Genomic DNA, 13,591 nt, shown 5'->3' on the forward strand with positions numbered 1-13,591 from the left:
ATTACCATGAATGAAATTGCTTTCTCGAAGAATGCTATGACATCATGCTCTCAACTTGTAAACGTGTCTGCCTTTCAGCCCCCAGGAGTAACACACTGCCTAAAACCAGAAATGTGTAGCTGGCCCTGCCAAGCACATGACCAAGACTTCACAGAATAGCAGTGGAACTGCTACTCAAAGGACACACGGACACACGTCCCTAGGGTTTCGCCCCCAGGGTACAGGAGGAGAGAGCTGCTGTAGGTAGCTTCTTACCTCCCCTAAATTCCCTGTAATAGCCTCTGCAAACACTTGTAACAAAAAGGATTGAGGAAAGGGTGTGACCATTACTGGCTTAGCCTGCAGGCCACGGGGATCTTCATACCAGAAGGACAAGCCAGGAACAGAAGAACACAGATCTGAGAACCTGGTCCAAAGCCTGCTTATTTCTGTTACCTTGGAGCATAGCAAACCCAGGATGGCTGCCATAGACAAATGACGTCATAGTTCATCCTTCTGATGTATGCTATAGCCCTGACCTCCTGATACTATAGAAGATCGGAAGCCAAAATCCAAGAATTCTTACAAAAATGAAAGTTTCACAGAGGGGTTAGTGGTGGGCAGAGTGAAATTGGGTCATCTACTTGTTTTTATCCACATGGTCTGTACTTGGGATGGGAAGAGAACCAAAGAAGGCAAATGGAAAGGTATGAACTGACTTCCACAAATAGTTTTGGTGAATGACTTTATACTAAGAGATGTGTGTGTGTGTGTGTGTGTGTGTGTGTGTGTGTGTGTGTGTGGTACACTCAGTTCCAGAATTGGATGGTGAGAAGAAGTCCTTGCTCCATGAGTTTCCTCATTGCGTCTCCTGGCTCTGCTACCAGACCCGGCCACAAAGCAGATTAAGGAGTGGGCTGCATATGTTTCTCCAAAATCAAATACACAGGAGCACTGGAGGAGGTCTGGACTGAGAACTTTCACTAGACCTTGAACCTGGTTCCTGAGGAGACTAGGATGAGCCTAAGCATGCAGAGGAAAGCCAGGGAGAGATGCAGAGGCTAGCTGTATGCGAATCAGAGAAGCCAAGGGTTGGGCATGCGATTCATGATACAGCATGTGCAAGGCCTTGGGTTTGATCCCCAGAAAATAAATAAATAAATAAATAAATGGAAAAAAAAATCTCATAGAAACTGGATCCTGAGAATAGTCAGGAGATGAGAAAGCAACAAAATAGGAATTTTCCTATGCTGGTGGCCCAGGAACAGTATCACTCATTCAGCCTGAGAAGCCTCTGCAATTCTGCGGAGAATAAATAGAGGGAATCCATGGTGACCTTATAACCCAAGATAATTTAAAAACTGTTTCAGCTTACTTTATCTGTCCTACAAACCCACATAGGTAGTAAAAGAAAGGCTATAAGATGTTTAATTCAAGACACAGAAAGGGAGAAGAAAAATGAAGGCTATATTACTCACTCAAACTGAGTGAGGAGCGGGCTGTTCTTCCAGAGGACCCAGGTTCAATTCCCAGCACCAACATGGTAGCTTACAACTAACTGTCTATAGCTCCAGTTTCAGATGATACAACACCCTCATGCAGATCATACGTGCTAGCAAAACACCGACTCACATAAAGTAAAAATAAATATTTTTTTTAAAAAAATTGAAAAAGTGTTTGTCCTCTGTGTGTTCAATCCTCATCATGAAAAAAGGAAAAAGAAAGAAAAAAAGAAAGAGAGAAAGAAGACAAACAGATATAATTCCACACTTGAGAGGCTGAGATAAAAGGATTTGTCATGAGTTTGAGACCAGTCTGGGCTACAGAGTAAAACTGTCTCAAAAGAGAGAGAGGGAGAGGGAGAGAGAGAGGGAGAGAGAGAGGGAAAGAGAGAGAGAGGGACAGAGAGAGAGAGAGAGAGAGAGAGAGAGAGAGAGAGAGAGAGAGAGAGAGAGAGACTCAGGAGGATCTGGGAGAGAAAGTAAGGAACATCAATCAGACACCACCTGGAGCATAGTTCACAAAGGCCTGGTGCAGTCAGTTACCTTTGTAACATGGGTTTTCTACCTCAAGTCTTCCTGCACAAAGACTGAGAGAAAAACAAAACAAAACAAACAAACAAAAAAAAAAAAAACAAAAAAACGGTTCACAACAGAGGAGGCAGCGGCAGGTGGAGAAACATTGAGACACCGGCCACGGGGATTGGAAACTCTGGGAAAAGGTGAGAACATTAGGTCTGTGGGAAGGAAGCAAGTGGGAGGTTTCCTGGGGTCTTTACAGAACAGCCAAGAGGATTCTTTTATTCTTTTGTCTGTTCAATATTTTCTCAGCCTCTGACAATGGGCCAGGTCCTAGCTCCTGGGTAAACAGAGCACAAAAAGGTACAACTCCTTTCCCAAAGATCAGTTCTTAAGGTAGAGGAGACTCTGCAATCACTTTATGATACTGTCTTACATTATTGTTATTATTATTATTATTACCATTGCTACTGTGTCAAATGGCACGACCTTTAGTTACCAAATTTAAAACAACACAGTCTCAAGGTAGAATCCCAAACAAATCTCACTGGGTTTAAATTAGTGAATCAGCAAGGCTTGATCCTTTATGGAGCCTCTGGGGAGGATTCCTGCCCTTGTATTTTCCAGATTCAAGTGGCCACTTGCTTCTCTGGCCTGGTTCCCTTCCTTCTTCACAGCCAGCAATGGTTGCTAGAATCTCTCTCACAACACAGCCGACTGACCTTGACTCTCCTGCTTCTCTCTTTAACATCCCTGCAGATTACACTGGACCTGCCTGGATGAGCCAGGATGTAATCTCCCTATTTTAAGGTCAGCTGATAAACAAACGGAATTATATCTGCAATCTTAATTTTTCCTTGCCACATGACAACATATTTACAGCAACTAAGGATCAGGATGCAGACATCTCTGTCTACCACAAACATGAGGCACGTTACAGCTGAGTTAGCACCGTGAGCCATGGCCTAGTCCAAGGCTGTGCACTGAATATGTGCTGCAGCATCCCCCACCCCATCCCCACACCAGCTCTAACCCCAGACCAGCCTGCCCCCCCCCCCACCATCCCAAACTAACAGAAAGAAACCTAAAATTAAACAAGTTCATAACCATGGAACCAAAAGAGCCCTTGGTGCTCCAAAAATTACAAAAACCTCTTCAGGATGGATGGCAGAAAAGAAAAACCACATCTCAAGTACACATAGCAAGAGATGACCCTGAGGAATGAAAATGAACCGGGGATGAGCACTGCAGTAATGTGCTTGCCTAGAACATGCAAGGCCCTGGGTTCAAGTCTCCGCACTCTCGCGCACAAACACACATACACACACAGAAAAAAAAAATCTAAGAGCAGAAAGCATCCTTACATTGAGGGATGGATGTGCTGGAAGAAGGGCTTCTTGCAGACACCAACAGGACCCTGATTTTTCAAGACACTACAGCAGGTACACCAAATGCTGGGCACACCTCGCTTGCAAGAAAAGAGAGTAAAACCTTTCATTTTGTTGTCTTTGTTTGTTTGTTTTTTGAGGCAGGGCCTATTATGTTGCCCTGGCTAGACTGAAACTCATTATGTAGTCCAGGCCAGCCTCTAACTCACAGAGATTGGCCTACCTCTACTTCCTGAAAGTCTGTGGTTTTTGTTTTTATATAATTTTTATTTTTATTTAATGCGAATTGGTGTTTTACCTGCATGTATATCTGTGTGAGAGTGTCAGATGCCCTGGAACTGAAGTTACAGACAGGTGTGAGCTGCCATGTGAGCCGTGAGCCCTGGGAGTTGAACCTCAGGTCTTTTGGAAGAACAGCCAATGCTTTTAACCACTGAGCCATCTCTCTAGCTCCCACTGAAAGTCGGTGTTTTAAGAAACAGATAAAAGACTCAACATACCAAAGAATCCTTGGAAAACTGCTTATAAAGAATAAGACATTATCTGGGTGGTGACGGCAGGAAGCAGAGACAGGTGGATCTCTATGAGATCTGAGGCTAGCCTGGTCTACAGAGCTAGCTCCAGGACAGCCAGGGCTACACAGAGAAACCCTGTCTCAAAAAACCAAACTAAACCAAACCAAACAGAAAAGGACTTTAGAGTGTCCTATAATCATGAAGAATGTCACTCACTGAGAAGCACACATGTGATTAGTAAACAATAGGCATTCACTCAGTGACCTCCAGGGCACATTGAGAATGTGTGTGACCCCCGATAGTGGAATGGTAATCTCACAGATTCCAGGGGAAAAACCACCAACCCAAGGCATCATCATGACCAAATTAAAGTAGAGTTTTTGGTTCATGTACACAGGCTGTCCCCCTCTAAGGCATGGTTCAAGAGATCACCATGGGGAAAATATGTTTTGTTTGTTTGTTGTTTGTTTGTTTGTTTTTAGCTCAATAGTAGGAGTTTCCAAATGGGGGATTTGTACGGCAAATAAGTGGAGATATAAAAGCAGGACATAAGCATAACAAGTTGATCGTTAAAAACTTCCTAAAACACTGGGCGGTGGTGGGGCACGCCTTTAATCCCAGCACTTGGGAGGCAGAGGGAGGTGGATTTCTGAATTCGAGGCCAGCCTGGTCTACAGAGTGAGTTCCAGGACAGCCAGGGCTACACAGAGAAACCCTGTCTTGAAAAAACAAAAAAAAAAAAAAAAAAAAAAAAAAACCTTCCTAAAACAAAGACATGGTTGCAAGATGTTGTGTTTATAAAAAAAACAAAGGAGGAAGAAAGGAATATGTTTGGTGAATGTGTAGTCAGGTACAGGGTAAGGGGGTGCCCATAGTGAGGCATCCCTTCCCACTGAGGGGCCAGTCACATGACGGTATAGTATAGAAGTATAGAATAGAGTATTCAAGGCATGGGGAGGGGAGTTGAGAGGGTAGAGGCAGAGAAAGGTGGGGGAGGGGAGAGAGGAGTAGAGGCTGGCCATGAGCACATGAATGGGGGGAAATGGGAAGAGAGAGGGGAAGGGGTGAGAAGACAGAGTGAGAACAAGAAGGCAAGAGAGCAAGAGAGAGAGGAGGGGGCAAGCAGCCCCTTTTACAGTGAGTCAGGCATACCTGGCTGTTGCCAGGCAACTGTGGGGCAAAGCTTAGACAAAATGCTAACACAGGGTAGTCACAACTACTTGCCATTTCCTGGAACAGATAGTACAGAACCATTTGTAGCAAAGGTTACAGGTGGGGCACAGCCTAGTCCTCGAGAAGCAGAGATTTTATCATAAACAGAAATGAACCGAGTTTGACTTTACTTTAAGATGGCTTTCAAGACTAAGGCGGAAGCAGGCCCCATTCATCAGGAGCTCGTACATCTTCTTAGCACATGCATCACACAAAATATGGACAGTGTTTGTTTTAAAAATTAAAAGGAGAGGGCCAGCAGGATGGCTCAGGAGGTCAAGGCTCTTGCTACCAAGACTAATGACCTGAGTTCCAAACCAGGGACCCAAATGGTAGAAAAAATTGATTCCTACAAGTTTCCTTCCACATATGTGCTCTGGAATGAACACACATATACAAAATAAATAAGTGTAATAAAAAAATGGAACTTATTATGTAGACCAGGATAGCCTGGAACTCACAGAGACTAGCTTCTGCCTCCCAAGTACTGGAATTAAAGGCATGTACTTCCATACACAACCTTTTTTTTTTTTTTTTTTTTTTTTTTTTTTTTTTTTTGTCTTAATTCTGAGAATCAACTAAAACTTTTGATGTCACCTGGAATAGAGCTGGGGGTTGGTGGCGGTGCACGCCTTTATTCAGGCACTCAGGAGGCAGAGGCAGGCTGATGTCTATGAGTTTGAGGCCAGCCTGATCTACAGAGCACGTTCCAGGACAGGCAGAAAAACCCGTCTCAAAAAGGGGGGAGGGATCTGGAGAGATGGCTCAGCAGTTAAGAGAACTGACTGCTCTTCCCAAGGTCCTGAGTTCAATTCCCAGCAACCACATGGTGTTCTCACAACCATTTGCAATTGGGATCTGATGCCCTCCTCAGGTGTATCTCACATACATAAAATAAACAATTTTTTTTTTAAAGAAAGAAAGGAAAGAAAGAAATACCATGTGAGAAGACATTATATTCAAACAAATAAAAGAAGAAAACATCCTAAATTTCAAACCAAAAACATAGGAAATTCTGTTTGAAAGGGCCTAGCAATGGCCAATCAGGACGTTTATAAAATTAACATATAGGTCTACTGTGATGTGATTGCAGGCTCTGTAATAAGGACTCCCACCCCACCCCACCCCCGCAAATATCAAACAAGGGAAGAAAAACTTCCAATGTTTATTGGAACATCATATTAACTACAAAAATAAAAGACTTCTCCAGAGGTCTTATCACCCATAGACTCACAAAGAGAAACATTGGCATGCAGAAGTGAGCCCATGAAACAGAGTGGGAAGCAAAAAGTAACATGGACAGGACTGATACCGTTGTTCAGACCAGAGCATCAGACAAGCTCGGACAAAACAGGCAGGAGAGTGGGGGAGGGAAAGGAAGACAGGGAATGCAAATGGACAAGGTGATTTGAGATTAAAAGTGATTGTCTGGGTTCAGGATGTCCTCATCAATGGACACAAATACTCTCTTGTCTCCTCGGGAAGAAGGAGAGGCCATGGTATAGAGGGATACACAGACTTGTGAACTTCTGGGGTCCAAATCTCGGCTCTTTGTGCCGCATCCCTATGTGTACAGTGGGTATGACGTCAGTGCCTGCTATGTACAGCTGTTCTGAGCCTTTAGCTGCGTTGTACCTAGCACTAAGTGCTGTGCATAGGTGGGGACAAATAAAATTAGCAAGGCAAGTTTATTTCTTGGGGGGAGGGATTGTGATCGCTTAAACGGAAAAAAGCTGGAAAATAAAGCTAAAGAAAACTGCAGAGCCGGGCGGTGGTGGCGCACGCCTTTAATCCCAGCACTTGGGAGGCAGAGGCAGGCGGATTTCTGAGTTCGAGGCCAGCCTGGTCTACAGAGTGAGTTCCAGGACAGCCAGGGCTACACAGAGAAACCCTGTCTCGAGAAACCAAAAAAAAAAAAAAAAAAAAAAAAGGAAGCAATAAAAAGAGACAGAACCTTTGCTACTTGGGAGTTAGGAAAGAGGCACGGAAGAGATGACATCAGAGCCATTGTTTTGAAAGAGGCAGTGCTGAAGCACGGGAGGCCTGCAGGAGACTGAGGGCTTGAGAAACTGATGTGATTGAGCAATGACTGGGATTTGTGTCCGCGAAGTCTGGAGGGCTGTGATTGGCTGCTGTCTTGGTTTGTTCCTGCTGCAACAAGATACCTTATATGGTGTGATTTTGAAATAACAGAGATTGGACTGGAGATGTCACTGAGTGGTGGAACGCTTCTAGCATGTGAAAAGTCCCAGGACCACATCGGATAAACAATAGAAACGGCTCTCTCACAGTTTCAGAGACTGGAAGTGCAAGCTCACAGTTCTGACAGATTCAGGACCAAGTGAAGGCACACACTCCCCTGCCCAGATGGTGCCTTGTTATGGAATCTTCATGTGATGGAAGGAAGTGTGCTCCCTCACACAGTTACAGGCTCCCAATTCCCTTCCGTGAAGGCTCTGCCTCTATAACCCAACAGGGCTCCTCCATAATCTCTTTTTGTTATTTATTTGATTTTGTTTGGGGTTTTGGTTTTTGGTGTCCCTTACCTATAATTTTCAGCACTGGGGAGGCAGGAGAATTTTGAGTTTAAGAGTAACTTGGACTACATAGTGAGTCCCTACCCAGAAAGAAGAGGGGGAGGGGCAGAGGAGATGACTTGGAAGGAAAAGTGTTCACTGTGTGAACATGAGAGCCTGAGTCTGAACGGCCCGCATCCCTGTAAACGCCTGGTGTGGAGGCTTACGTCTGTAACCTCAGCACTAGAGGTGGGGGCAGGGATAGGTGGACCCTGTCTGTGTTCAAGTGTGTGTGACAGAAAAGATGGAAAATAATTTCAGAATAAATAATGGCTCTTTAAAATGAATGTATTTGCCACTGTGGAAGATCATTTACTTCTTGTTCTGTCTTTTTCTTGCTTTGTCTTGGGCACGTATTATACTGGCAATAGCCATTTGCCAACTGGCCTAGTGCAGGGTCCTGTGGCCCTAAGTAGAGTGTTCCCAGCCCTCAGAACTCTTCTACCTCCAAGTGACAGAAGCCGTCTAGCAGCACAGCGACATAGAGGGTCTCTGTAGAAAGAATACAGAACTGGCAGGGCTAAGAAGATGAAGTCCCCAAGGAAAGGCCTTGGTGTTGGGCAGAGAAGCCTAGCCAGGAAGCCAGGCAGGGAACAAGAGAACATAGACAACCTTGAGAAAAAGTCCTGGATCCCACTGGCTATGCCTGTGCGGTGTATTCCCCCAATCCTCTTAGTAGGGAGCACAGAACCCTGAGTACAACACAGTTCTAACAACACAGTTCTAACGCTGGTGGAGATGAAGGTACTGGGAAAGACTAAGCTGTGAACTCAGCCCTGTCTGCCCTATGCCTTCAGAGCCTCCTAGGATGAGTGAGCCAAGTCTGAGTCTTGTGTGGGGAGCCTACCCCGGGGGGCCCCTGTGCTGCCAAGAATAGAAGCTCTTTCAGGTTTATTCAGGTGGGGGAGGGGTGTTGAAAGGACTCTGACCTCTGGGATTCTTTCCCTCTGTGTCTACCCTTTGCTGGGCTGCCTGAAGGAAGCCTTTGACAAGCCGGAGGCTCTGTTAGCACAAAAACACACCCGGAGTCCTCAGTCACGATCCAAAAGTGCTCTTGTGTCCCATGCTGATGGATTGAATACCCCAGCCCACTCCTACACACATACCATACATACATACATACCATACACACATACATACATACTGGCTCGGAGCCAGTACCCTGAAATAATAAAGTGTGAAAAAAAAATCCAGAGAAGGAAGTTCTTAATGCCCCATTCTGGAGGCAAGATGGATTGATAGGAAACAAATGAGGGATAAAAAGGATAGAAAGACAGACAGACAGACAGACAGACAGACAGGTTTATTACCATGCCCTGCTTTCCTCGGTGTACATACTAAGTGTATGGACCAGTTCACTGAAAAGCACACTTTCCCCCAGCTGTGGCTTATCTCTCCATCTTTCTGACATTATATACTAAGTTAAATGTCGTGTAAAGATACAGAGGAAGCACCAAGACAGCCTGAGTCCCACCCAGGTTAGTGAGGCTCTACCTGTAACTCCTAGCGCTTGGGAAGTTGAGGCAGGATGCCTTCAGTTCAAAAACAGCCTGGGCTATAAGGTAAGACCTTGTCTCAAAAAAGGGTGGGAGTCATTAGGGGATGGATGAGAGGTCCAAAACCAGTTTCTTAGCAATCCTGACACCCTCAGCCAATGGGAGCTCTTGGCTCTTCGTTCTGGTCATCAGACTTCAGTATGACACTGCCTCTCTCCTTGAGTTTCTCTGTGGCATTGTCAATTCACACATTTGCCCCTTTCTTCCCACCCAAGCTTTCAAGAGGCATCAAGATCTGCTCTACACAATTGTCCAGCTGGGTTGCAATGTCTATGAATCCCCTGACCTTGAGCTAGACACCAGTCAGCCAGACCAGAGAATGGCTACATGTGTGTGTGTGTGTATTGGGGGTAGGGGGAGTATGTCACCCTTAGATGAAACCACATTGATTGTAACTTTCTTTTAGGTGTGGCAAGATAGACTGTGTGACATGTCAAGTTCAGCTTGTAAAGGGACAATGTGTCTTTAGAGTGGGTGTCCAAAGCTCTGGGATACTTGGCAGCTTCCCAACAAATTCATATCTAATTTTACCTCTTAGACTATTGATCTCTAAAGCCAAAAGCAGTTGAGTTAACTCAAAATCCCACAATGCAATTCTTTGACCCCAGACCTCCCCAACCCCGTTATCAAAGACAGCCTGGAATGCATACAAAGTCACACACACTTCCTTCTTTATTGTTATTCACAGGACCTGGGTGGAGCGGGATATGGAACCCTCACACAGAAAGATGTAGGGGAAAAGGAAGTGGAACTGTCTACTTTCCACACCCGCCTTCCTCCTAGCAGAGGAACGACCTGGGATGGTGAGATGATGGTGGCCATCTGCTGTGGAAGGAGGACACAAGGTGCTTTTAGATACAAGCACAGTGTTGTGTAATAAGGTTGGGTACCATCTCATACTTGAAAGAATAACCTCCATCTGAAGTGGTTCTTACACGTAGGGACCTCATGCTCCCTGGTAGTGCGGCACAGCAGGGCTTGGCCCCTGGCACCAAAAACAGGGGTTGAACCGGGGTAGGGGGAACCCCAGGGACTGGCAGAGGCAGGTCAGATGTGGGCATCCCACAGCTACCATGGCAGTAGTAGAAGATGAAACTGGGAGGGTGTACGATCCAGCGGTCCCAGCCCAGCTCCTGGAAGGAGATGTTGAGGGAAGCTCGGTGGCAGAAGGCGTGGGCAGCGGGTTCCTCTGGAGGCCTCTGCAGCAAACGCAAAGCTGAAGGAGACCAAGGCCAAGGCATCGAGGGAGCTGAACGCCGGGCCCTCTCCCCCGCACTGGGTGTTCTAGCCCTAGTGTGGGCCACCAGGAAAGGAGTAGTCTCAGGCCGGCCTGAGCAGGAACAGAGTGGGCATCGCAGCATCAGCACTAGGATGGGGTGGGTCAGCAGAGGGAAAGCAGAGGCTGCCAGGTGCAGTACAGCCCAGCGTGGAGGGCCCTGTCCCAAGGACATAGGCACAGCCATGGGCCCCCCAGATGATAGCACCAGAAGATCTAGCAGAGGCCCAGAGCTATTGGAGGTTGCTGTGCTCTTCCTGTCTAGTCCTGTGTGGAACCACAGCTGGGCTGAAGTCACCTGGTGGCTACGTATGTGCTGGGATGGCCGGAATACATAAGTGAAGAGACCATCCTCAGCCTCCTGGGTGAGCCCTCCAGCAGCTGCCTGGTCCTCACAGGTGGTACCTGCAAGGGACAGAAAAGGGAAAGAGAGGGTAGCCTTGTTCTGTGGTACCTGAAACACCTCCACCTGAAAAGAACGTGGGTGCCATGCTCCAGTGCAGACTACGTCTCAAACATCGGGTGCCACTTAGACCCGGACATCCCCTGGAGTCTTGAGAAAGCTGACAGAGGCTCCCCAATTTTCTATTTATCATCAAAACATGACATTGGTAAATTTTCTCCTAAGCGGTTTCACCAGTTAATACAAAGGGCAATGCGTAAGAATCCATTTCACTCTCTACTTTATCCTCAGGTATACACCACGAAGTGATCCCTATGTCTTGGATGCGTGAGTGTGTTTTGTTGCTTTTGCTTTACCTCTGCATGTCAGAATCTTTTTTTTTGGGGGGGGGGGGGTCGAGACAGGGTTTCTCTGTAGCCCTGGCTGTCCTGGAACTCACTCTGTAGACCAGGCTGGCCTCGAACTCAGAAATCCGCCTGCCTCTGCCTCCCAAGTGCTGGGATTAAATGTCAGAATCTTTAAATGACAAATTTCTGTGTTTTTAAAGACAGGTTACAGGGTAGGGAGACAGCTCAGTTGGTAAAATGCTTGTTGTTTCAGAATTAAGACCAGAGTTCAGTCCCAGTACCCACATAAAGAGCAGGGTGCACTCTCAAAACAGTCCTGAGGAGACAGACACTCAGGGCTTGCTGGCCAGTCAGTCTAACTAACTAGTGAGGTTCTACTGCAGTGACTGTCTCAAAAACTAAGGTGGAGAGTGACTAAGGAAGGTGTTCAGTGTCAGCCTTTGACCTCTGACCTCCACACACACACAGGCATATGCATAAACTAACATGGACAGAGGAGGAGGAGGAAAAGAGAAAGAATGGAAGGCAAAGGGGAAGAGAACAGAGGTCAGTCCTTCCCAGTGAAGGACAGCTGCCATTCTTACTCCAGTGTGCACACAGACTATAGTGAATATGGGACAGCTGTCGCCAAGACTGGCAATTGGGGCCAGACTAGAACACAGTCTCATTATAAATTCGAACAACTGATCCACTCTCAAGACAAGACACTGAAGAGACTGACAGTCAGCTAGTAAGTGGCAAGACAGGGATTCCACTTGATCTGAAATCCATACTTTCTGCTACTATGCTGCCAGGGGCTGAAGGCAGGGAAGGGAGGAGACCTCAGAGTGGGCTAGACCGGAAGAGCCCAGCAGGACTTCCCCCATCCAGTCATTCATGTGGATATGGAAAACACATGCAGGGATGAGTAAGAGACTCCTGGGAACACAGACAGGTTCCCCAACTAAGCATTCTGCTACATCAGAGACCCTCTCAAGTCCCAACTGCCTAAAGCTAATGAAACAGGGCATGGGGGGGGATTATGGGGGGGGCAGAGGACACACAGGACAGACAGTAGACAGCAACCTGAGCTCTGTCTCTCCAGAGCCTTAGCTTCCCTTTCACAATTCCAGGTGTGCTAGGCTCACTGGATCAGTCCAGCTTGAGAAGTAGAGGCTGCCACCTATTTGATGTTGATCAGAGGGGCTTAGGAACTGGCCCCTTGCCACAAAGCAAGAGTAGCCGCCATTCACACCCAGAGCTGCCGGATACCCAAGCCCCTGAAATAGGTGCTGGCTACTTTTCAAAGCTGTCTTGCCAAGCCCCAAGTCATTACCTGTTGCTGGGAAAAGGATGACCTGGGAGACATCTTCCTCCTCTGGTTCAGAGGTCCTGTGCACGGAGCCCCCAAGGGCATGTCTTCGAGGCAGCCGCCTTATTCCAGGACCCCCACCTTCCCCATCCATTGCTGGGGGCCCCAAGGCATCTAGGAATAGAGCCTTCACCTTGGCCAGGACAAGCTCCCGGACAAGTTCGGGCCCCTGGCAGCTGTCTACACCCTGTAGGGTCAACAATAAAAGGAGCAGCAGGGACGGCTGGATCATCATAGTTCACTTGTCCTTACGACAGGGAACCCACACTCTGCCCCGTGCCCTTTCTGTCTAGGACCTTCCCACTCTCCCCTCCCCATTCCACTGCCAGCCTTCTTCTACCCTTCTCACCCCAGTCTCCCCCAGTCCTTCCCACGCCCTACAGTCTCAGTTGCCCCTGCCCATGGCATTGAGACCTCCTATCTCTGACGCAGATGTCTGTGGCCCTGAGCCTTATCTCCCACTCCCGCCAAGAATGTGGGGGAAGGGGCTGTAATGGGTATTCACCCCAAGTGACCTGACCCATTCAGGCAAGCATACAACCCACTCCTCAAGCGCACACACACACACACACACACACACACACACACACACACGTGTGAGTCTACATCAGGTACCACAAGTGCCTGGGTGCTTAAGGTTGGCCAGTCATCAAATCATTTGTCAGGAGGACAGAATGCACCAACCCCCTCAGACTTTCTGGGGTTCTTTTCAACCATAGCAGCTGCTAGGCCGATGTGGGAGGGAAGACCTAGGGTTGAGACTCTAGGCAGGTGGTCCAGCCTGTTCTATACTTAGCCTGGAGGAGCCAGTCTGGGCTCTTGTCCTCCAGCTGTGTCATCAGAGAATATTTTTGGGATTGGCAGCTGCAGGCGACAAAGTCACTCAAGCCCAAGCCTGGCCGGCAGTTGGAGACCTGGCGGTCGGAGGTGGGAGGGAGGAGGGGAAAGAGGCCCAGGCTGTGGGAGGGGG

At 47.3% G+C, this 13,591-nt stretch overlaps 1 protein-coding gene across 1 annotated transcript; it reads right to left on the reverse strand.

Annotated features, from left to right (window-relative positions):
• Positions 1-9,894: 9,894 nt before the first annotated feature.
• On the reverse strand, positions 9,895-13,587 carry Inha (inhibin subunit alpha). The gene is made up of 2 exons (XM_034497743.2): positions 12,586-13,587; positions 9,895-10,925 (listed from the first exon to the last, which is right to left on the reverse strand). Exons 1-2 carry the CDS (start codon positions 12,854-12,856, stop codon positions 10,096-10,098), a joined length of 1,101 nt encoding a protein of 366 aa, XP_034353634.1. The 5' UTR covers positions 12,857-13,587; the 3' UTR covers positions 9,895-10,095.
• Positions 13,588-13,591: the final 4 nt, after the last annotated feature.

Source organism: Arvicanthis niloticus, chromosome 3, assembly GCF_011762505.2.
Source record: "Arvicanthis niloticus isolate mArvNil1 chromosome 3, mArvNil1.pat.X, whole genome shotgun sequence".
Classification (NCBI taxonomy): domain Eukaryota; kingdom Metazoa; phylum Chordata; class Mammalia; order Rodentia; family Muridae; genus Arvicanthis; species Arvicanthis niloticus.